We start from the raw sequence: 24,308 nt of genomic DNA, 5'->3' as shown, positions 1-24,308 counted from the left end.
GTATATTTATGACAGCCCATTTAGGGTCTCATGTGGTGCGTGTTTGCTGGGATCGGACGTCGGTTATGATAAATAGAAATAATTCGCATTGGTACACTGAAATGCTTGTACAGAATGCTGTTCTCCCCCTGCATTCTCAGGAATTATTGATCAATATATACATATTATCTCTATATATATGAAAAACAACCATCGAATTGTTTAAGAGTCATTCAACAAACTGAGCAAGAGATATCATAGTTTTCCTGCTGCTAAGGTCGTAATTTGCATAATGGTGATCGATGTAACAACCATATGTACATTTTCGACACTGATTTTATTTTCTCTTTGCTCTCACGCAACTCTGAATGTATGATTTCCCTTTCGCCTAATATCTTGGGGCATACCAGCCAAAATTTCCAAAATTAAAGTTGATTTCAAAACCTTTTTCTACCTGGCAGGGAATAATTAGACTAACGTTTGTTTACACAACACATATCTTCTGCTCGCTCAGGACACAAATATTCGTGGTATTTCCAAAAGGAGGCGTTCCGATTCAAAGCACCAAATTTTACTCAGGTATTGAATAAGGACGTTTTATTCCGAATACCTAGTTAAAAAGTTAAAAAATTATGTACCAGGTATACTTTTATCGCATTAAATTTTACCTATTTTTCGTCCCGTGTACAGCACTTTTTGAGGGTGTTGCTTTATGGACAAAAAAAAAATCACAACATAGCTGTGTACGGAAAAAATTAACATAACACAAATGAATGGGAAGACTTTTTCTTAACACATGTAAAGTTTGGTGTTAACTGAATTCATTTTAAGCCTTCAACGGAGCTTGGATTTTGCAGTGAATTTTGGACAATTTGCCAGGCGGAAAACCGCACTTAAACCGCGTTTTCAAATTTTCGCAAATTTCTGAAAAATTAACACTCGTCGGAACTTTTAAACTTGATTTTTGAAAACAGTTTACCAAAGGGTATCGTTGGGCAAAATATGAGCAATTCACCAAAATGGTCGCTGACGGACGATTCTCGATCCTAACAGGCAGCCATTCTTAAACACTCGCACAAACGAACGTAAACACAAATCGATTCGGACTCACCAAGTCTCAACAGTATGTGCTTCATCGACTACCAAGACCGACACATCCATCAATTTGTTTTCTTCGGATAACCACTGCTCAGCACTACCAAAGATTACTTCTGCATTCGCTAAGGTTCCTTTGTTGCTCGAGTCTAATTTCACAGCTTTTATACCATATTCTAAGAGCTTATCGACTTGCTGGCGTCGAATAAGTTCGAGAAGATTAAGTACAATTATCTTAAAGTCCTTTTCTTCTTTCTTTACATCTTTCCAGATGGAATAGAACAACTTTGGTAGAATCTGGTAAATCAAACTCTTCCCGTAACCCGAAAGAAAGATGCCGAGAATATCTTGATGACACAAAACTAGTTTTTTCATGCATTCGAGTTGACCCAACTTCAAAGTCATTCCTGGAAAATATTCTAGAGAAGTCTCAAGACACTTTTCAAACTTGTTTTCGTTTATTATCAGAGACATTGAAGGGCAACTATTCGCACTAACGGCATTTCAAGATGGCTTCGTCACAAACAATGCGAACAAGTTTACTTCCGGTTTTCTTCTATTGTCGCCTTAGCCAATCAGCGTTTCGACCGTTCAGCGGCCGAAGAACACGGCTCTCGATATAGATTTGTGTCAGGCTCTCCTTTCGCTCTCTTTCCTTTCCCTCCCCCCCTCCCCTTGAGAGAGCCTGATCCTCATTCTAAATTAAAAATAGAAGTCAACTTGTGCAGCTTCTCAAATGTTTTGGTAGCATGTGTTTACAGGAAGTCCAAATTTTGCCTTACTGAAAGGTTTTGTATAATTTATTGAGACAAGCTCGGTATACTGATGATAAAAGCACATAATTTACGTGAGTGGTATGAATTATTAGAAGCTGACTTCCTCACTCTTATTATTTATTCTTGTTTGTCGTGGAAAGGCAACAATTAACCTTAAGAGAAAAACGAGAAAAAGCAAGTATCTCATTGAAGTGTAATGCTATTAGAATTCTCAATAGATGTAGTTTAAAGCGTTTCAAATGCAGACTGCCGACACGCCTCAAAGTCGATAAGTTGATGGAGATTAAGTTAGCCACTCTGATCACCAATATCATCGCTTTTCCGCGTCCATGACGTCATCAAAAGTGCGACAACATGAACGAGACCATGGTGAACACATGATGCACGATAAATTGAAGCTGATGAAGAAGTGGATATTCAACAAGACGACCCCGCAAGAAAACCTGCTACTGTAAGCGTGAGAAGAAATGTTTAGTGAAAGAAAATATCTTGATATCTTTGGGGGATAGATTTGTGGAGCTAAGCCAGTTCATATGATATGCTACCTAGCGAACCGTGTGTCGATGTTGGTTATTGGTCGGAGCATCTTACCAGTCTGTAGGAGGTAAAAGAGTCGATTTCTGTTAGGATCCCCGACTTATTCTTCATCTCAGTAGGCACCCGACTGTTTGAAAAATTTTGGTAGGAGAGTTGGTGGTCTTGTGTCAGAGCACTGGACTAGATTCCACAAAGAGAGGTCTGATTTCGAACCCTGGTTAGTTCATCGAGTCGTTTTCTTGAGCAGGAGACTTTACTTTCATGAGCATTTGCTGTATACCCAGCAGTATAAATAATTAGCACGAACAGACAGAATTACTCGACTTAAAGACTTGTTGACGAGAGGGAAGGGGGGGGGGGGGGGGCTTCAATTCGTACGGGCCATTTGTCTCGTACAGGTTTAACCTTCTCAAAGAATCTTTATTGTTACCATCTTATACTGTAGCTGGTCTGAGGAAGTAAACATTTCAAGCATGTTGTCGTTGGAATACTTCGCCGAAGAACACAAAGAAGACTGGATTCGGGAAGTTGATGTGGCAAAGCGCCTGTGTAGTGAGAGAGAAACATTTCCTTTTCTTCCCGATTACCGTTGGCACTCTACAAGCGAATGAGTGGAAGATCTTTACCTTTTGTCCTCTGAAAAGAAACATTTCCTGCTTGGACGATTTGTCGTTAAGCAGGGGAAGTAGTTGACAAGCTTCGAAGTTTTCGAAGAATAAGAAACACTTTCCTACCATTTTGATGTTTCAATTTCAAAGTTACATAAAAAATGCACTCATTTTCAGCCAATCAGACGCGCGTTATTTTTGCACGTGTATATATAATAGGAGACAATGTATCCTCAAACGATCCAAAATAGATGTGCTCAAAATGAGTTCAAATCAATTTCAAAGTACCCAATCTCTCCTTCTCGCATTAGCGCTTTTTCTATATTTTCATTAAATCAATCTTTATTTTAAGTCAACAAAATATTCAAACCTATCAAAGATAGCTCCCTTAACTATTAGAGCTCCCTCAATTAATTCGTCAAGTAATCTAATATTTTCATTCAGTCATTTGCGTCCTTCTATTGAGAATTCCTCTGTGCTGATTGGTAGCGTCAAAGTGTAGTTTCTTTGTAGCCCGTGACCATGATAATGAACATGGAAAAGTGAAGATCCACGAGTTACCATCGAACAGTTTGTAAATTAAACAATTATTATTATTATTATTTAAAGGCAATTGAAAGAAGTTTTAGACGTTGGTCAGAAAAATGCCAAAGAAGAAGTTTTTAGTGGAGCTAGGAAATCAAGAAACTCGAAAATTAAATGTAAACGGTTTAAAGCACACGATACGTATTAACGAAGCCGTGATCGGTTTTAGTTTTGTATCTTACTGGTGGAGAAGGCGACGCGAGTTTTTATGATCAATGGGCCACCGAATCGGTTCATTATATCATGCATAAATAATCCGTTTGAAAAGAAACCGAAGAAAACAGACCTAAAACCTCTTACATCCGAGAGTTGTTACAAGAGCTTCGGCAGTGCATTAGAGTCTGAAATACATGCCTATAAATGGTAAAAGCTTGATACTGAATGGCTTTACTAAGTTCCAAATCCAACTCTCATCTCCAGACGGACAATTTTAGCATAATTTCTTTGTAAACATATTTTAACTCTTCTGGATGTTCATAAGATTAAAGCTAATTCTACTAAACAATCCATATAATGATGAGTCCATCTTTGCCATGGCTTTACCAATGTGTATAACTCTGGCGTCAGTGTTGCGCTATTAAATTTAACAACGCCGTGAAAAAGAATACCGGCTGCCTGTTTCTAATGTTCAAACGAATCCCCAGCGTGCGAGCGGTCCGTCTAGGGTAAGGCACCAATGACTCCAGGAACCTTGCGGACCTCGCATTAATCGATATTCAGGGCACCTTGCCGGAGAAATTTTGTGATTTAATAAGTGCAGTTATGAACTTGTAGCCCATGATATCGAAAAACTTCAGGTTTTGGTGACCATTCCAGTTTCGGGATCATTTTCCTTCAGCGTTTCCACTCTGAATGAGACTTTTAGACAGAACCTTGTGTCAAGTCACACAGCTCGGTAAGCTGTAGCCAACTAATTGTAACCCGTGTAGCTATCTACCCAAAAGAAATAAAACTTGTACATCTGTGCAAAAAAGATGTTAAAAATTACATAGCCAAATCGTTTTAAAAAAAATTAATCAAACATCTGAGGATAAAACTACCTCTAGATTTGGAGAAGGGGAACTGTTCTGCCCTCGATACAAATATGTTTTATGATTATTAGAAGTGAAAAATACATAAATGTTGATATTAGCCATTATTACATCGATCAGTTATCACCATAATTGGCTGTACTATGAAGTACGGCTCACTAAATTTAAAGTTCGTTTAAATTGAAACCTTCTCCCTCTACTTAAACACAGAGATCTCATGAAGATCTTGCTAACTGCCTTCTCTCGGTCCGCACAGTAAGAAAGGAAACCTCGTTTTTTCCTACCGGATCTATGACCCGCGCTCTTTGTAGTACGGATCAAGAAAACAGGGTTAGTAACAGGTATTTAGGTTTAGCTTTAGTTATTTGGACTTTTCCGAGTACCGGGCACTAAATCTAATTCTTAAAAAAGGAAAAGTTTTTCTTGTGGAATCGTTTTTGCGGTTTTCCTGCGCGCGCCAGTCCATCGCGTCTTATCTAAGTTAAAAAGAATATTTCGAAATTTCCAGCACTTAGTAGTCCTATGATAAAATGCTTACTGATGTTTATGACGCACGGATGTTCAAGACTTTCATGACGTTCACGGACGTTCATGACCTACGGAACTCGAGCCGAATATTCTCCCGCCTGGCCCTCCCATTCAATCAATAGGTTCATATTATTTTTATGTCATGTCAAATTGCTGTTAAGAGCAAATGCAAATACAAGTAGGGTCTGCCAAATATCTTCGCGTCCGGCCATCCCACTTAGTCAATAGGTTCATATTACTTTTATAAGTTATTATCAAATTTCTGTTTAGAGCGAATGCAAATACAAGTATGACATTCGTAAAATTCAACGAAATATTTGTGATTGTCTGGGTGATGGTTTTGTATTGTTAGGTTACTTTTAAATACCCATAGAGTACATATATATGGGCCCTAGGTGCTCGAGGTCCACAGCCTGAGGTCTGAAAAAGATCACACTTACGCGCTTGAGTGAAAAATTAAAAATTTATTTTGTATTATAACATCCCCAAAGTAAAGCACGTGCTCTGATTGGTCAATTCAGCGTCCACCATTTGCCCATGGGTGTACGGTGCTGACGTGAGCAAATGCAAAGACTAATTTTCCGCGCGCGCTTGTTTTTTCTGGTCACGTAAGATCTGTTAGATAAAACAAAACTCTTTTGCAACAATGTATCAATGTTATGTTATAAAACAAATGGTAAACGCACAGTGTACACTATTGAGTTATGGATGCACTTGGGAGGTTTGCTAAGCACTCAAGAAGCTAGAGTCGCTCTCGGCTATCGCCTCGCGCGACTCTTACGCTTCATTCGTGCTTGGCAACCTCCCGCATACATCCATAACTCAATAGTGTACGCTGTGGTGTTTACCATTTGTTAATTTTGCCGCTATCAGTCGATCGGTGGTAGCCATTTTAAGTTTGTGGACAGAATCAGAAAGGTGGTAACTTTTAAGCTCGGTAAAAAAGAGGAAGCTTTTTTGGCTAGTCACAAGCGCGGGACAAAGAAAAAAAATTCTGAGTTCTCACATGGAATTGAAGGTCTGAAGTTCGATTCAACATGCCTTACTATTTTTTCTTTGTCCCGCTCGGACATAATGAAAAACATCTTTATCCGTTTTATGTTTGGTCATATCAAATAACCATTATGATAACACTAATATCCATGAGACAGGAAAGACGTCATAAGTCAGGCAAAGAAACACAAAATGCACACATGCAATAAATTGAACAACTTTTTCTAAAGAAAATGTAGTGCAGGGAAAATAAAAATGGCCTTTTTTCAAAAACAATAAAACTTTCCCATTCATATACCAGTGCTTCATTTGAAGCATTCAATAATCGATGTACTAACTACCGGTAAACATTAATTATGACAGCTGGTGTTTCAGTTGAATATATCAAACGCATCGTAACATTGGAAACAGAATTGTGTTCATTATTCTTACTCAGTGTCAGCAAGAAACCCATTGGAGGACATCCCTCATGCACTGTTACGGAGAGGAAACGTCTGCTTAAAAGTTGGGACGCTCAACCAATGTTCTGAAATTTATAAAATAGTGGGCTAGGCAAGGAGATCGTATCCTGTCGAAGTGAAGACGCATTTAGCGCGAAATTTACATTGCAGTTGAAGATGTATAACGGGACAACTGGAGGTAGACTTAGAAAACCACCCATATCGCCAAGGGATGAACAAATTACCATTTACTGCATTCTTAATGAAAATACGTGGCTGGAAATTGGTATATGATTATGTGTTTTAACCCTTAGAAGTTTTTCAAAAGTTTGAGAGCACTCCATTCATTTATTTGACATCAAAAATCTTAGATAATGCGAATTATTTTTAAAAAGGCGCAATCTAACCATGTAAGGATTTTCTTTAAAAATAGATGATTACCTCTCATCGCGTTTTACCATTTGAATTCTAGTCAACGATCGTTGACTTCCTTAATGTATTAAAATTCAATAAGCACTAAACATCTGTTTTTGACTCCGTCTATAAATAAATCTATTTTCTAATTGGCATATTCTGAGAGAAAAAAGCCTTTTATTTCCTTTTTTCGCCTTTTTACGAGCAGATCATGAATACTTCATGATTACTCTTTTTCTCGTGAGAGTGGGAAATATTAGATAAATGCTACTTTCCATCAGCTTTATTTTCCAACCACGAAACAACATCTGTCTAAGTTGGCTTTCATTAACGACAGCGACAACTGTCTGTGTAAGTCCGCTACAAAAATATACGACAAACGCCCATTGATGGCTTGGCCAGTTATTGGTTCTGTTGTATATTTGCCGGTTCCTTAAACGTCAAAAGAAGCCGGTTCGCTGCCGTTCAGCTCCAATTCTTCCTTATCTCAACAAAATTTTATGGAAACTTCACGAGTAATACTTTACTGACGTGCTTAGTGATCGCACTTTTGTCATTCAGTGTTTGAGTGCTTTTAAACTTCTGCGATCACGGTAGCCTATCTATGTTTGTTGTTTCGTTTTTCTGGTATACAAAGGTCATTGTTTCCGCAAATCAAAGGTAGAAAGAAAATTCCAATTTTTTATCTGAACACTGATCGTGAATGGACTGAAAACGTCACCAGTATCAAATTCTATGAATAATATTAAAAATAGATGGCTACTTCTCATCGTGTTTTACCATTTGAATTTCTATTCAACGATCGTTGACTTCCTTTCTGAGTTTGGCTTTTAAACTACTTTTGCTCCGGCTACAAATAAACGCGTATTCTAATTGTCATATTTTGATAGAATATGCAGAGTTGACTTCTCGAATTATTACAAGCATAACATGGATGCTACATAATAGCTCTTTATCTAAAGTGAGTGGGAAATATTGGATACCTGATAAGTACTTTCCAGCCACGCAAGAAACATCCGTCTAAGTTGAGTTTCATTAATCTTCTCTAACCCGGTCTAAAAAACAAAAATATACTCTAATCAGTTAGCATATTCCGACAAACATAAACGTCCAGATGCTTGTTACATTATAGTTTATGCTGAATAAAGGGACAGCTAGAACCTCAAAGTAAACTTGGCATGCTTCGACAAAAATTAGCCTACTAGCTGCCTGTTTTTTTCATTTTCACTTGAAGGTCATGGATGCTTCGTGACTTCTCTTCAGTTTCCTCGAAGTGCTTATGATACAGACTTGCAAAACCGTGGTTAGCTTGATTTTTATTCTTGCGATTCACAAGCAGTCCACTCCTTTTCGGAATATTCGCGATTTGGCCACCGAAATTTACTGAACTCTTGAAGTGCGATAAAGTTCTCTGGTAGGGTAGAAATTTAGACAAATTTCTCTCTCAGACTGACAATTGACCATTCGTGGCTAGAAGCAGGCTTTAAACGACCAAGTGCCTTTAGAGGCTTCTCGTACTTTTTTTTATTTTAGGATAATGAGTGACTCCGTGGAGTGCATTTAGCTTGCACATCTCTAGAAGCTCCGGGGTTTTACCGCTTTCATTGTGGAGGGGGACAGGGTCACGTTTTTCGATGAATTGTGAGTCTCTTGTTCTAATTCGAAGAAAAGGAAAAGTTTTTCTTGTGGAAGAGTTTGTGCGGTTTTCCTGCGCGCTCCTGTCTATCGCGTCTTATCTAAGTTAAAAAATATTTCGAAATTTCCAGCACTTAGTAGTCATATGATTAAATGCTTACTGATGTTTATGACGCACGGATGTTCATGACTTTCATGACGTTCACGGAAGTTCATGACCTACGGAACTCGAGCAAAATATATTCCCGTCCGGCCCTCCCACTCAGTGAATAGGTTCTTATTATTTTTATAAGTTATTATCAAATTTCTGCTAAGAGCAAATGAAAATACAAGTAGGATCTGCCTAAATATTTTCCTGTCCGGTTCTTCCACTCAGTGAATAGGTTCTTATTATTTTTATAGGTTATTATCAAATTACTGTTAAGAGCAGATGCAAAGACAAGTAGGGTCTGCATCATGTGACCCCTCGTATGACATTCGTAAATTCAACGAAATATTTGTAAGAGTCCGAGTGATGGTCTGGTATTGTGAGGTTACTTTTAAATACCCATATAGTACATGTTTGGGGCCCTAAGTGTTCCAGGTCTGAGGTTTTAGGCCTGGAAAAGATTACAATTTAGCGCTGTAGTGGAAAATTAAAACTTGAGGTTGAATTTCCCGCTATCAATCGATCGCTGGTAGCCATTTTAAGTTCGTAAACAGAATAAGAAAGGTGGTAAATTTTGAGCTCGGTAAAAAAAGAGGAAGATATTTTTTCTAGTCACGAGCGCGGGACAAAGAAAAAAATTGTGAGTTCTCACATGAAATTGAAGGTCTGTAGTTCGATTCAACATAACACTATTTTTTCTTTGTCCCGTACTCGGGACATGAGGAAAAACATATTTTTCCGTTTTATGTTTGGTCATCAAAAAACCATTGTGATAATACTTTTATCCATGAGAAGAGAAAATTGTCATAAGACAGGCAGAGAAACACAAAATTCCCACATGCAATGAATTGAACAAATTTTTCTTAAGAAAATGTATTCCAGGGAAAACAAAAATAGCCTCTCTTCAAAAACATAAAATTTTCTCATTCATATACCAGTCCTTCATTTGAAACGTTCGATAAGCGATGCAGGAACTTCCGGTCAACATTAATTATAACAGCTGGTGTTTTATTTGATTATGCCAAACACGTCGTAAAATTGGAAACAGAATTGTGTTCATTATTCTTACTCAGTGTCACCAAGAAACCCATTGGAGGACATCCCTCATGCACTGTTACGGAGAGGAAACGTCTGCTTAAAGGTTAGGACGCTCAACAAATGTTCTGAAATTTAGAAAATAGTGGGCTTGGCAAGGAGATCTTATCCTGTCGAAGTAGAGACCTGAAAGATACTCCCGCATTTAGCGCAAAATTTACACCACAGTTGATGTGGTATAACGGGAAAATTGGAGGTAGACTTAGAAAACCACCCATGTCGCCAAGAGATGAACAAATTACCGTTTACTGCATTCTTAATGAAAATAAGTGGCTAAAAGTTGGCGCATGATTATGTGTTTAAACCTCTAGAAGTCTTTCAAAAGTTTGAGAGCACTTCATTCATTCATTCGACGTCAAAAATCTTAGATAATGGGAATTATTAAAAATTATCAAAAAGGCGCAATCTAACTATGTAAGGATTTATTTTGAAAATAGATAGCTACTTCTCATCGCGTTTTACCATTTGAATTTCTAGTCGACGATCGTTGACTTCCTTAATGTACTGAAATTCAATGAGCAATAAACATTTGTTTTTGACTTCGTCTATAAACAACCCTATTTTCTAATTGGCATATTCTGAGAGAAAAAAGACTTCAGTTTCCTTTTTTCGCCTTTTAAAAAGCAGATCATGAATTCTTCATGATTGCTCTTTATCTTAGGAGAGCGGGAAATATTAGATAAATGCTATTTTCCGTCAGCTTTATTTTCCAACCACACAAGCAACATCTGTCTAAGTTGGCTTTCATTAACGACAGCGACAACTGTCTGTGTAAGTCCGCCACAAAAATATACGACAAACGCACATTAATGGCTTGGCAAGTGATTGTTACAACAGTAACAACAATTTTTATTCTTTGATCTTTTTACATAAAATTAAAGTGGGATAGTTTCCCCCGCAAATAGCTAGAAAGCTAATCGTGGCGGGGCAAGACAAGTACCTGAATAACATAAATCGTCTGATATCTAAGGACAAGGAGTCCTTATCTACACAGTCAGATAGAAAAAGATAAGAAGACAATTAAACTTAGAAAGTGTATCTATATACCTACCTTTTTAATGATCATGGGGATTTGAATATAGTTATCTCCTTTTTCTAAGATATCAAAATAGCAATTTGCGAAGGACTATTTTAAAAGCTTTCGTTGGTAGATCCGTTCTACAGATTGGTATCTTATTCCACAGCTTTACTCCGATCAGAGAGAAGGAATTGTTTTTTATTTCTGGTCTCGAACTTTTCACATAAAACTTACCAGACGTAAACGATCGTGTATTGTATAAATGAATATTAGACGTTTTCTGAAATAGGTTTAGTATGTACCGACTCGTAATAAAGAAAAGTTATCGGAAGCACGTTTGCTTTAAGAAATAAAGGAATTGCATGGTCATGCCAGTATACAAAGTACAGCAGACGAAGGGCTCTTTTCTGAAGAATAAGAATTTTAAGATGAGTCATCAATGCCAGACCCCAGGCGGCAAGACCATATGTTAAATAAGGGTGGATTAATGACATAGATATTCAATAGTATTTGTCGAGGTACAGAGTGGCGTAGCTTTACAAATAGCCCAACATTTTTACTAATTTTTGTAGCAATAGAATCAATGTGGTATTTCCAAGAGAGATTCTAATCAGTAAGAACGCCCACATTATTTATGTAAACATTAGACTCGAGACGAATATATTTATTCTTTTCGTTATCGAAAATGCAGAGTTTTAGTTAGTAAGCCAGTCGCTTTTGGTAAGGATGAAAAATTACAAAGTTGGATCTTTTAGAGTTTAGAGTTAATTTGTTGGCTGTCAACCAGTTATAAAGGTTTTGTAACTCGTTGTTGATTATTGTTTCAAAGTCTTTTAGATTTTCGTTCGCGTACAAAATGTTAGGGCGTCTGCAGGTTAAACCTAAATTTATTCGAGCATCTGTAGATATCATTGACATATAGCAAGAAAAGTAATGGTCCAAGAATTGATCCTTGAGGAACACCACATCCAACGACTGCTTTATCTGAAATACAATGGCCTACTTGTGTTGTTTGTGTGCGATTTTTAAGATATGAGGAGAACCAATCATTACTTAATCCACGAAAGCCTTAGTGATCGAGTTTATCGAGCAAAACTTCGTGATCGACCGTGTCGAAAGCTTTTTTGAGATCAATGAATATTCCACAAGATAGCAATCGTTGATTCAAGTTTGCCTGTATATCATTAACAATGTCCAATACTGCGTATTGGGTTGAATGCTCCTTACAAAAGCCGTATTGTGAGGAATACAAAAGTTCGTGTTTCTTTATCTAGCTCGTCAATCTGTTGTAAATCATATTCTCGGATACTCTGTTAAAGTTTGAAGGTAAATAGATAGGTCTGTAGTTGTTTGCGTCAGTATCATGTCACTCTTAAATACTGGTGTAATTTTAGCAATTTTGAGTTGTGATGGATAAGTTCCTGATCTGATCGATGTATCAAGTAGCTAAAGGACAGGAGCTATGACGGTACTCGAACATTTTAGTAATTTGGTTGTTGAGGAGTACAAACCATGAGATTTATCATTCGGTACAAGTGATATTTCTGACAGTAATTCTTCGGTTAAAACAGGTTGAAAAAAAGAAGGATAAAGTTGTAGATTTGCAATATCTGCTGTATATTTGCCGGTTCCTTAAACGTCAAGAGGTGTCGGATCGAATATATAACAAGAGAATCATTTGTGTTGTTTTGCTGCCGTTGAGCTCCAATTCTTCCTTATCTCAACAACATTTTATGGAAGCTTCGCGAGTAATACTTTATTGACGTGCTGAGTGATCGCACTTTTGTCGTTCAGTGTTTGAGTGCTTCATTAACGGGTTTTTAAACTTCTGCGACCACGGTAGCCTATCCATGTTTTCTGTTTTGTTTTTTTCTGTATGCAATGGTCATTTTTTTCCGCAAACCAAAGGTAGAGTGAAAATTCCAATTTATTTATCGTGAATGGACTGAAAACGCCACCAGTATGAAATGCTATAAACAATCTGTCTGAGTTTGGCTTTTTTTCAAATAATTGCAAGCATAGCATGGATGCTACATAATAGTTCTTTATCTAATGTGATTGGGAAATATTGGATACCTGCTAATTACTTTCCAACCACGCTAGAAACATCAGTCTAAGTTGAGTTTCATTAATTTTTCTCTAACTCGGTCTAAAAAACAAAAATCTACTCTAATCAGCATATTCCGACAAAAGTAAAAGTCTGAATGCTTGTTTCATTATAATTGATGCTGAATAAAGGAACCACTAGAACCTCAATGTCAACTCAGAAAACAGCCTGTGACGTCAGAAGGATGAGCAAATCCCTTTTTACTGCATTTTTAGCCAAAAAAAGTATCATGAAATTGGCATAACAACAACATTGCAACAAGTACACAGTCTAATGCCCTTTGATGATCTAAACGTCTAGAGTTCGTTCCATATTCTGAAAACACTTCCTTCTTAGAATCATTCGATCTTAAAGAATGACGTAAAAATATTGTTTCGTTGCCCAACGACTCAATTTAACCATGTGAAGATTTCTTTTAAAAACAGATAAAAGCTTCCTATGTTACTTATGGTATACTTCGACAAAAATAAGCATACTCGTTGTTTTCTTTTTTCATTTTTTATTTGAAGGTCATGAATGCTTCGTGACTTCTCTTCATTTTCCTCTAAGTGCTTATAATACAGACCTGCAAAATTATGGTTAGCTTGACTTTTATTCTTGCGATTCACAAACAGTCGACTTCTTTTTGGAATATTCTCGATTTGGACATCGAAATATTCCCAACTCTTGAAGTGCGATAAAGTTCTCTGGCAGGGTAGAAATTTTGACAAATTTCTCTCTCAAACTGACAATTGACCATTCGTGGCTAAAAGGAGGCTTTAAACGACCAGGTGCCTTTAGAGGTAGTCTCCCTTGTAGCCGTTTTTAGTCTCGTCAAGCAACGCTCCTCCCCACAAACGGCTGCTCACATTCGAACAACATTCCTTTCCCTTTGTTGTCTTTGCAACAATGAGGTCACTGACATCGTTTCTTATGTGACCAATCAGAGTACAAAAGATTGTAATCAATATCGTTTTTCCCGCGTTTTCAAATTCTGCATTTGATCGTAGTTTCTTGATGGAGGAAACGCCGAAGAAGGTTTTGCTGTAGTCTCGTTTTTATTTAAACACTCACACTGTCTTACAACATGCGCTTCATCGAAGGCAATGGCACTGAGTTTTTTGGAATACACAGAGTTCGTTAGCATAAATCTCCAGCGTTCGTTCTTCAACCACGCTTCAGGGGATCCGTAAACTAAGGAATATTTGCCGCTTTCAACACGAGTGCGTTCACCATCCTCAAGTGAACTTATGTTAGCTGCTTTTAGCCCCAGCTCCTTCAAATGGGACACTTGGTCGTCCATAAGGCTTACCAATGGTGAGACCACGACGACGATATGACCAGGCTTTTGCGAGGTAGGATCAAACACGAGTGGTAGTGTTTGATACAGGAGAGATTTCCCGAAACCAGTAGGAAGATTGACAAATACATCCTTTCTTTCCTCAACTATTTTCCTAATTCCAGTTTTTTGCTGCGCATCTAAGCTAGAATTCAAAATGTATTACTAACGCTTCTTCAAAGGTCGCCACTTTTGAAAGCTTTGAACTCCAAGATGAAACAAACAGTATGATTGGTTAGATTACTTTGGCGCGCAGAGTTCTCGGCATATGTAATCCGAATGGTGATTGGTTGAAGTAGCGGTAAGGAATGTTGTTCGAATGTGAGCAGTCGTTTGTGGGGAGGAGCGTTGCGTGACGAGACTAAAAACTGCTGCGAGGGAGACTACTTTAGAGGCGTCTCGAACTTTTTTTCATTTTAGGATAATGAGTGACTCAGTGGAGTGCATTTAGCTTGCACATCTCCTCTAGAAGCTCCGAGGTTTTGCCGCTTTCATTGTGAAGGGGGACAGGGTCACGTTTTTCAATGAATTGTGAGTCTCTTGTTCTAATTTAAAAAAAAGAAGGAAAATTTTTCCAGTGAAATCGTTTTTGCGGTTTTCCAGCGCGCGCCAGTCTATCGCGTCTTATCTAAGTTAAAAAGATTATTTCGAAAATTCCAGCACTTAGTAGTCATATGATGAAATGCTTACTGATGTTTATGACGCACGGATGTTCATGACTTTCATGACGTGCACGGACGTTCATGCCCTACAGAACTCGAGAAAAATACTTTCCCCTCCCGCCCTCCCACTCAGTGAATAGGTTCTTATTATTTTTATAAGTTATTATGAAATTGCTGTTAAGAGCAAATGCAAATACAAGTCGGGTCTGCATTATGTGACTCCTCGTATGACATTCGTAAATTCAACAAAATATTTTGTAAGAGTCCAAATGAAGGTCTTGTATTGTGAGGTTACTTTTAAATACCCATATAGTACATGTGTACATGTGGGGCCCTAAGTGCTCGAGGTCTGAGGTCTGAGGTCTGAGGTCTGGAAAAGATCACATTTAAGCACGGTAGTGAAAAATTAAAAATTGATGTTGAATTTCCCGCTATCAGTCGATCGCTTATAGCCATTTTAAGTTTGTGAACAGAATAAGAAAAGTGGTAATTTTTCAGCTGGGTAAAAAAAGAGGAAGCTCTTTTGTCTAGTCACGAGTGCGGGACAAAGAAAAAAAATTCTGAGTCCTCATATGGAATTGAAGGTCTGAAGTTCGACTCAACATGACTATTTTTTCTGTCCTATGCTCGTGACATGATGAAAAACATCTTTTTCCGTGAGACGGGAAAATGTCATAAGACAGGCAAAGAAACACAAAATGCGCACATGCAAAATTGAACAAGTTTTTCTTAAGAAAATGTATTACAGGGAAAATAAAATTAGCATTTTTCAAAACCAAGAAAACTTTCCCATTCATATACTTGTGCTTCATTTGAAACACTCAGTAATCGATGCTGTAACTTCCGGTCAACATTAATTATGACAGCTGGTGTTTTATTTGATTATGCCAAACGCATTGTAAAATTGGAAACAGAATTGTGTTCATTATTCTTACTCAGTGTCAGCAAGAAACTCATTATAGGATATCCCTCATGCACTGTTACGGAGTGGAAACGTCTGCTTAAAGGTTTGGACGCTCAACAATGTACTGAAATTTAGAAAATAGTGGGCTTGGCAAGGAGGTCTTATCCTGTCGAAGTGAAGACGCATTTAGCGGGAAATTTACATTGCAGTTGATGTGGTTAACAGGACAATTGGAGGTAGACTTAGAAAACCACCCATGTCGCCAAGAGATGAACAAATTACCTTTTACTGCATTCTTAATGAATTACGTAGCTAAAAATTGACACATGACTATATGTGTTAACCTTTAGAAGTCTTTCAAAAGTTTCAGAGCACTTCATTCATTCAATCATTCGACGTCAAAAATCTTAGATAATGCGAATTATTTTTAAAAAGGCGCAATCTAACTATGTAAGGATTTTCTTTAGAAATATATGACTACTTCTCCTCGTGTTTTACCATTTGAACTTCTAGTCGACGATCGTTGACTTCCGTAATGTACTGAAATTTAATAAGCACTAAACATCTGTTTTTGACTCCGTCTATACACAAACCTATTTTCTAATTAGCATTATGATATTTTGAGAGAAAAAAGCCTTCTGTTTCCTTTTTTCGCCTTTTTATAAGCAGATCATGAATGCCTCATGATTGCTCTTTATCTCATCAGAGCAGGAAATATTATATAAATGCCATTTTTTCGTTAGTTTTATTTTCCAACCACGCAAGCAACATCTGTCTAAGTTGGCTTCATTAACGACAGCGACAACTGTCTGTGTAAGTCCACTACAAAAATATACGACAAACACGCGTTAATAGCTTGGCCAGTGAATCGACGTCAAAAATCTTAAAGAATGGGAATTAATATCCAACAAAACTCCATAGAGTACAAATAATGCTATAGACGAGTACAAATATCACGTGGTATTTGTACTCCAGAGAACCGGTTGGACAGGTTTTCTAGCATGGCGCAAGCGAAGAATTGGATGGAAGTTTCGAAAATAAAAATGGCGTACAATTTGAATCATATTTCTGACGACGAAGAGGCGGTATGGCTGGAAAATATAGATCCAAGTTTATTGAATGAATCGAACGAAGAAAAACAGACAAACAGGAAATTCCTTCATTTATTGAAGAAAATAGAAACAGCAAACCGACAACGCCCTAATTCCATGCCGCTTCGCATACTTCTGTTACGCAATACCCGTACATAAATATCCGCGAAATTCGCCCGCACAGAATTAACAATTTGGCGTGTTGGAAAATAAATAACTTATTAGACGTTTTTTTGTGTAGTATCGCTGTGTATTTTTACTCGTTATTTTTATTTTGACTCGCACTACGGGCTCGTCAAAATACGGCACAACTCGTTAAAAAAAACTCAGTAATACTACACAACATAAAGTCTAATAAGATAGATTTATTTTTAAAAAGGCGCAATCTAACTATGTAAGGATTTTCTTTTAAAATAGATGACTACCTCTCATCGCGGTTTACTATTTGAATTTCTAGTCGACGATCGTTGACTTCCTTAACTGTGCACTGAAATTTAATAAGCATTAAACATCTGTTTTTAACTCCGTCCATAAACGAACCTATTTTCTAATTGGCATATTCTGAGAGAAAAAAGCCTACTGTTTCCTTTTTTCTCCTTTTAACAAGCAGATCATGAATGCTTCATAATTACTCTTTTTCTTATGAGAGCGGAAAACATTACATAAAGGCTATTTTTGGTCAGCTTTATTTTCCAACCACGCAAGCAACATCTCTCTACGTTGGCTTTCATTAACGACAGCGACAACTGTCTGTGTAAGTCCGCTACAAAAATATACGACAAACGCACATTAATGGCTTGGCCAGTGATTGGTTCTGCTGTATATTTGCCGGTTCCTTAAACGTCAAGAGGTGCTGGCTCGAATATGTAACTAAAGAAGCATTTGTGTTGTTTTGCTGCCGTTGAGCTCCAATTCTTCCTTATCTCAACAACATTTTATGGAAGCTTCACGAGTAATACTTTATTGACGTGCTGTGATCGCACTTTTGTCATTCAGTGTTTGACTGCTTCGTTGACGGGCTTTTAAACTTCTGCGACCACGGTAGTCTATCCATGTTTACTGTTTTATTTTTTTGGTAAACAAAGTTCATTCTTACCGTAAACCAAAGGTAGAAAGAAAATTCCAATTTTTGATCTGTACTCTGATCGTGAATGGACTGAAAACGCCACCAGTATGAAATACTATGAACAATCTGTCTGAGTTTGGCTTTCAAAGTTCTTTTGCTCCGGCTACAAATAAACGCGTATTCTAATTGGCATGTTCTGGCAGAATATACATAGTTGACTTCTCGAATTATCACAAGCATAACATGGATGCTACATAATAGTTCTTTATCTAATGTGATTGGGAAATATTGGATACCTGCTAATTACTTTCCAACCACGCAAGAAACATCCGTTTAACTTGTTTCATTATAGTTGATGCTAAATAAAGGGACAGCTAGAGCCCCAAAGTAAACTTAGATAACAGCCTGTGACGTCGGAGCGATGAAAGAAATCACTTTTTACTGCATTTTTAGCCAAGAAAAGTATCATGAAATTGGCATAGCGACAACAATATCGCAACAAGTACACAGTCTAATGCCATTTGATGAACTAAAAGTCTAGAGTTCGTTCCATATTCTGAAAACACGTCCTTCTTAGAGTCATTCGACCCTAAGGAATGACGTAAAAATATGAGTTCATTGCTCGACGACTTAATTTAACCATGTGAAGATTTCTTTTAAATATAGATAACAGCTTATTACGTTTCAAACTTTTAATTTCGTGTCGACCATTATTGACTTACTTATTGTTGCGAAATCCAATACGCAAGAAATATCTGACTGACCAGGGGCCCGTTTCTCGAAAGTCCCGGTGACTTAACGGGCCCGAAGCAATGTTTTAAAATCAAAATTTAAAGGATAGGGAAGCAGGTTCTGACACCCAAAACAAGTCCTTTTTGTTTCTTTAGCTGATAGTTTTATTCCATCATTTTCAAAACTTTTGAAATCGCCATCTTAAAAGAAAACATAACAGCTTTACGGGTCCGTTAAGTTACCGGAACCTTCGAGAAACGGGCCCCTGGCCTACGTTCACTCCGACTACAAACAAACACGACTTATGGCTTACCTCAAAAATAAGCCTACTGCTTGCTTATTTATTTATTTATTTATTTATTTTTTTTTCATTTTGCACTTGAAGGTCATGAATGCTTCGTGACTTCTCTTCATTTTCCACTGAGTGCTTATAATACAGACCTGCAAAATTGTGGTCAGCTTGACTTTTATTCTTGTGATTCACAAACAGTCGACTCCTTTTCGGAATATTCTCGATTTGGACATCGAAATATTCTCAACTCTTGAAGTGCGATAAGATTTTCTACAAGATTAAAAATTTTGAAAGATTTCTCTCTCAAACTGATAATTGACCATTCGTGGCTAAAAGCAGGCTTTAAACAAACAAGTGCTTTTAGAAGCGTCTCGAACTTTCTTTATTTTAGGGTAAATAGGAGTGCATTCAGCTTGCGCATTTCCTCTAGAAGCTCCGGGGTTTTGTCGGTTTTATTGTGGAGGGGGACAGTAGGGGGGCGGGAGCCCGGGAGAACAGGGACGGGAGAGGGTGGGAAGCGGGAGCAGAAATTTTTAAGACATTCGTTTGTTGTTTATCACTGCTTATCGGGCATCCAGTCAAATATAAAATCATAATAATAATCGACTGAAACGAAATTTAAAGTATTCTTATCATCGTTCTTCTCAACTTTCTAGACAGCGCGCAGTTCAAGATTACTATGTTCACGTTTCTCCAAGGATTCTCGCTATGGTTTTTGACACATGTGCTTCTTGCAACAAATGGTGTCTCTTCGCAAAACCTCACAGGTAAATATCCCATTTGGGAATTAAAACAGTCTTGATATAGCAAATAAGTTGATTAGTTGTCTATGCCTTTCATTTTTACATCCAAGGTTATATTCGTTACAGCACTTTCGTTTTAGTTTTTTAGTTTAAATCTAGGCATTGTTAAATGCAGCTGCCTGCTCTTTGGAATGGTCGTATAAACGGTTTTTTTTCAAAATGCGTCCGAAAATGTTTGGTTCCACCAAACCTATCATCTGAAACGGCTGTGTAAATCAAACCGAAACCTCAAGCGATCAGTCAGGTACATATCTGCTGAGCAATTTCTTTTACAATAACTTGCAGCACTGCTTAGTTGATTTCCTTGGTGAATTTCTGTGGTATCCTTCAACATTCACATTCGTTTTTCCATAATTCTCCGATTAAAGACATTGCTCTCTATTTCACTCCTTTGTGAATCTTTGATTATAATTTGAGGTCGAACTGACGTCAAGATATATCCGTTATAAGCCAAGCTTATTCAGTCAAGATGGCTGGATATTAGCCGAGTTCTTTTTTGGCATTTTTATGGACCGAGGTCCATAAAAGGACCTTTTATGGACCTTTTATGGACCGAGGTCCATTTATGGATCGAGGTCCATAAAAATGCGAAAAAACAACGAGGTCAAGATGACTGATATCAATCCAGTCATCTTGACCGAACAAGCTTAGTTCATAAAGGATTTATCATATCGCTAAAAGATTTGCTTTAATAAGAATTAGGAATGAAGGTGTAGTATGATCGTTCGGGTGAGTGTAGTCCTGAGAAGGACTGTTGTCGGTGGCAGTGACTGACGTTTCGACAACCTGTGCGGAAGTCATCATCAGAGTCACTTGACTCTGATGATGACTTCCGCACAGGTTGTCGAAACGTCAGTCACTGCCACCGACAACAGTCCTTCTCAGGACTACACTCACCCGGACGATCATACTACACCTTCACATGTTACCCCCGGGTTCAAACCATTTACTGAATTAGGAATGATTTGTTTATTTCGAGAGCCTGAAAAGAAAGCCACCTGTGTTTGTAACACAACAAACTCATGAGATGTGAAGGTGTATTCTGATCGTCCGGGTGAGTGTAGTCCTGAGAAGGACTGTTGTCGGTGGCAGTGACTGACGTTTCGACAACCTGTGCGGAAGTCATCATCAGAGTCAAGTTGACTCTCTCTTGACTCTGATGATGACTTCCGCACAGGTTGTCGAAACGTCAGTCACTGCCACCGACAACAGTCCTTCTCAGGACTACACTCACCCGGACGATCAGACTACACCTTCACATGTTACCCCCGGGTTCAAACCATTTACTGCAAACTCATGAGAGTCGTTTTCGTTTCTTTGTTTTGACTACTTTCTGCCACTTTTTGCGTTTCCATCGCCAAAATTGTCCAGAATTACGAACGTAGTTCTAATTCTATTTTTTTCATGTGCGGGATCAATGCGGGCAATCCCGAGCGGGAAAGATGGGCCCATCTCTCCCGCTCGGGTAGCCAATCAGAACACAGGATTCGCTTCATCTTGCCCACGGGCGCTGCGAGCGATATAATAAAATGAGTTATGACTCATTTGTATTTTATCATGTCTCGCTATTCCATTTTTTGCTTGTTTGTTTGTTTGTTTGTTTCTTGTTGTTGTTGTTTTGCTTTTGTTTTGTTTTTTAATGTTCTTTTCCATTTTTTAGTGTTTACGTTTTGAAAATGTCTAATACAAAACTATACCACAATTAAATCACCAACAATTCTTATCTTTTTCTTTGTTCTCTTTTAGGAAATTGCAGCTTTGATTTCCATTTTTGCTTTTGGAAGCCGAATGCAAAGGCAACTTTTCAATGGTCGATTGGAATGTCCACTCTAAGCTTTAAAACTGGGCCAAGAGCTGATCATACATCAGGTAATGCTGTGAAAAGAGATAAGAAAAATATATTTGCTTCTTTTGATTTTACTTTTGCCATACTAAAGAACCTAGTTGAAGATGACATTATGTCTAAATGTGTTAAATAAAAGGCAAGAAAAAACAGCTAACCGTCACAAGTTATGCTATTTTGCTACTTAAACTGATTCACATCAGCTTGCATCGAACAAAACCAAAGTTCACCAACGCTGTCATCCTGAGGCAGCTAGAAAACCCTTTAATCATCTCTCAAAAAAATTTATGTTCTTTTACAAAATTTTAAAAAATTCGAAAACGATAAAAGCAGATTTCGCTTGTGAAGGAGAGCACAGATGGCTTATAATAACATTTGAAGAGGTTCCAACTTGAAGACAACAGTGAAGAAGGTCTCCTTGCGAAGAAAATAAGGGTTTGATTAACAAGAAACAAACAGGGAATTTGTACCTACGAAACTTTATCTTTTTAATCATCTCTCTTAGTTCTATTTCATTATCGCGTATGACAAACTGTGCTTGCTCTTTGCGTGATCCGGTTTTTCTTTCGGTTTTGAAACGTGAAGGTTTTACTAGAGAAAGAAGTAAGAAACTTAATCTGAAAGAACGATGTCATAAAACGGGTCAAGATGTCATCAGATCCTTTTTCATCATCTTATTTCCAAACATAGGATCTGGGAAGTTTATTTATATTGAGGCTTCGGCTCCTAGACGCCGTGGAGACACAGCAAGGCTTGAAAGTCCATGGATGCAGGGACCACAATGCATGACATTCTACTATCACATGTTTGGTTCCACCATGAGCTGTGTTGTTATCTACGTACAGAGCCATAAGGAAAACAGAATTAAACCGGTTTGGCTTCAGTCTGAGGATCGAGGAGATCAATGGATACGCGAGCAAATTAATCTCAGCGAGACGAGACGGTATAAAGTAGGTTTATGGGAAGTTAAAAACGTTTTTATAATTTTACAACCACGTAAATAACTCTATATAGATCAGTGTTGAACAATTCCTAGCATTTATGCCTTTCATTTACTAAGTACCATGAGTGTCTTCATCGATGACGTACCCCGCAAGACTGATATTTTACAGAAGTGCTGGTAGCGAGGCACGATTTTACCTCGATTGTCTTCTTTAGGTAGTCATAGATGGTATCAGAGGCAGAAGTTATTATGGAGATGCAGCACTTGACGACCTAACCTTCCAAAGGGGAACTTGTCTCCAAAAAGGTGCATCTGTCCCATTTAAATAATGCATTGGGTTCGTCATTTCAGTTTTGAGTTTCACTTTGCATTATTAAGTGAATATGTCTTAAATGGCTAAATTGATATGACTAACCCTATCAAAGACATATCTTTGTCGTCTTTTTTAAAATAGTTTTGTGTTTCTAGTCACTTAAGCAATCTTAGGCTGCCTTTTTTTATCTTCAGCCAGGTGTATATCTTCCAAATATCAAAATATCTGAATTTATGTAGTTTTTCCTCCCCTCTCTATCTTACCTTTGCAATTAGACTTGTTCTCCACCTTTTACATAATCTTGTATCATATGATTTCTTATCTTACCTGTCTCATTTCTAGAATCAAAAACCTTTTACGTCTCTTCCTACAAGGGCCAGACCTTTCGAATAGGTTTGCAACCCTCCGACCACAGCCTTTACTCCGAGGAATTTCGATTCACTCTGGAAAGACCTCGGGGAAATCTGGAAGAAAAGCCATACTTTATCTACCCGGCAGTGTCGAAGGAAAAAAGTTTCTTCACACCAAAGTTGGATGTTGTTGATTACACAAGCTTTCCACTAGATGTTGTTGTCCTAAGCAGTGACGCAGAGAAAAACTCTCAAAAGATTTATATGATTGATAGAGGTCCGCATGGTCAGATGATGAGTCTTAATAATCACCGAAATGACAGTTGTTGTGGGAGAAAAACTGTATTCTCCTTTTATGCTCTTAATGTTTCTAAACCAGGTGAGAATGCAAAAGAAGATGACACTCGCAAAGGGTTTTTTTCTGCTCGAACGCCATAGACTGAAAAAACCTGACCAGTGGTTGTAAAGCTCATTCATGAAGCCATCTTTTAGAGCAGATAAGGGAAAGGAACCTTTTAGATGAGCGATGGTGACATAAATAAGAAACCAATGTCTGATAATTGATGTCTTTCGGACTGTACCGTAGAAATGAAACTCAGGTCTTATTTTTTAGGCGATAATATAACTTTTGGATGCGAACCTGGCTGGTACAGAGCTGGTACTTCGTGCTTTCTGTTCTATTTAACATCAACCTTTAAGTGGAGTGACGCACGGAACTTTTGCCACCAATCCAACGCCGACCTTGCTGTCTTCAATGACGAGTCAACGATGGACGCCGTAGCCAATAGAATGAGAGAACTCAAATTTGACATTCACGGTGGAATTCATCTTGGATTGACCACTCAAGTCACTGATTGGGTCTGGATAGATGGACAGATGGTTTCTGACACCAATAATCTCTGGGGCCCGGGAGAACCGAGTGGAGATGGAAAATGTGGGTCTTTCTTAAATGCGATAAGATCGTCTTCAAACTGGGTTGGTTATGGATGGCGATGGAACGAT

General features: G+C 37.9%; 1 protein-coding gene across 1 annotated transcript in view; it reads left to right on the top strand.

The window, feature by feature from the left end:
* The first annotated feature begins 2,179 nt into the window (after positions 1-2,179).
* Positions 2,180-24,308, top strand: part of LOC148732119 (uncharacterized) — a 53,206-nt gene continuing 31,077 nt past the window's right edge. Inside the window, exons 1-7 of the mRNA XM_088756590.1 lie at positions 2,180-2,301; positions 2,833-2,939; positions 21,604-21,726; positions 22,391-22,650; positions 22,859-22,949; positions 23,299-23,685; positions 23,920-24,308. The exon at positions 23,920-24,308 is cut by the window's right edge and continues 46 nt beyond it. Coding sequence (XP_088612716.1) covers positions 2,180-2,301; positions 2,833-2,939; positions 21,604-21,726; positions 22,391-22,650; positions 22,859-22,949; positions 23,299-23,685; positions 23,920-24,308 — 1,479 coding nt within the window. The remainder of the gene's footprint in view (positions 2,302-2,832; positions 2,940-21,603; positions 21,727-22,390; positions 22,651-22,858; positions 22,950-23,298; positions 23,686-23,919) is intronic.

This window comes from Stylophora pistillata, chromosome 4, assembly GCF_964205215.1.
Source record: "Stylophora pistillata chromosome 4, jaStyPist1.2, whole genome shotgun sequence".
NCBI classification, from domain to species: Eukaryota; Metazoa; Cnidaria; class Anthozoa; order Scleractinia; family Pocilloporidae; genus Stylophora; species Stylophora pistillata.
Note: the sequence above shows the minus strand (reverse complement) of the source record. Positions and strands in the feature narration are given on the sequence as shown.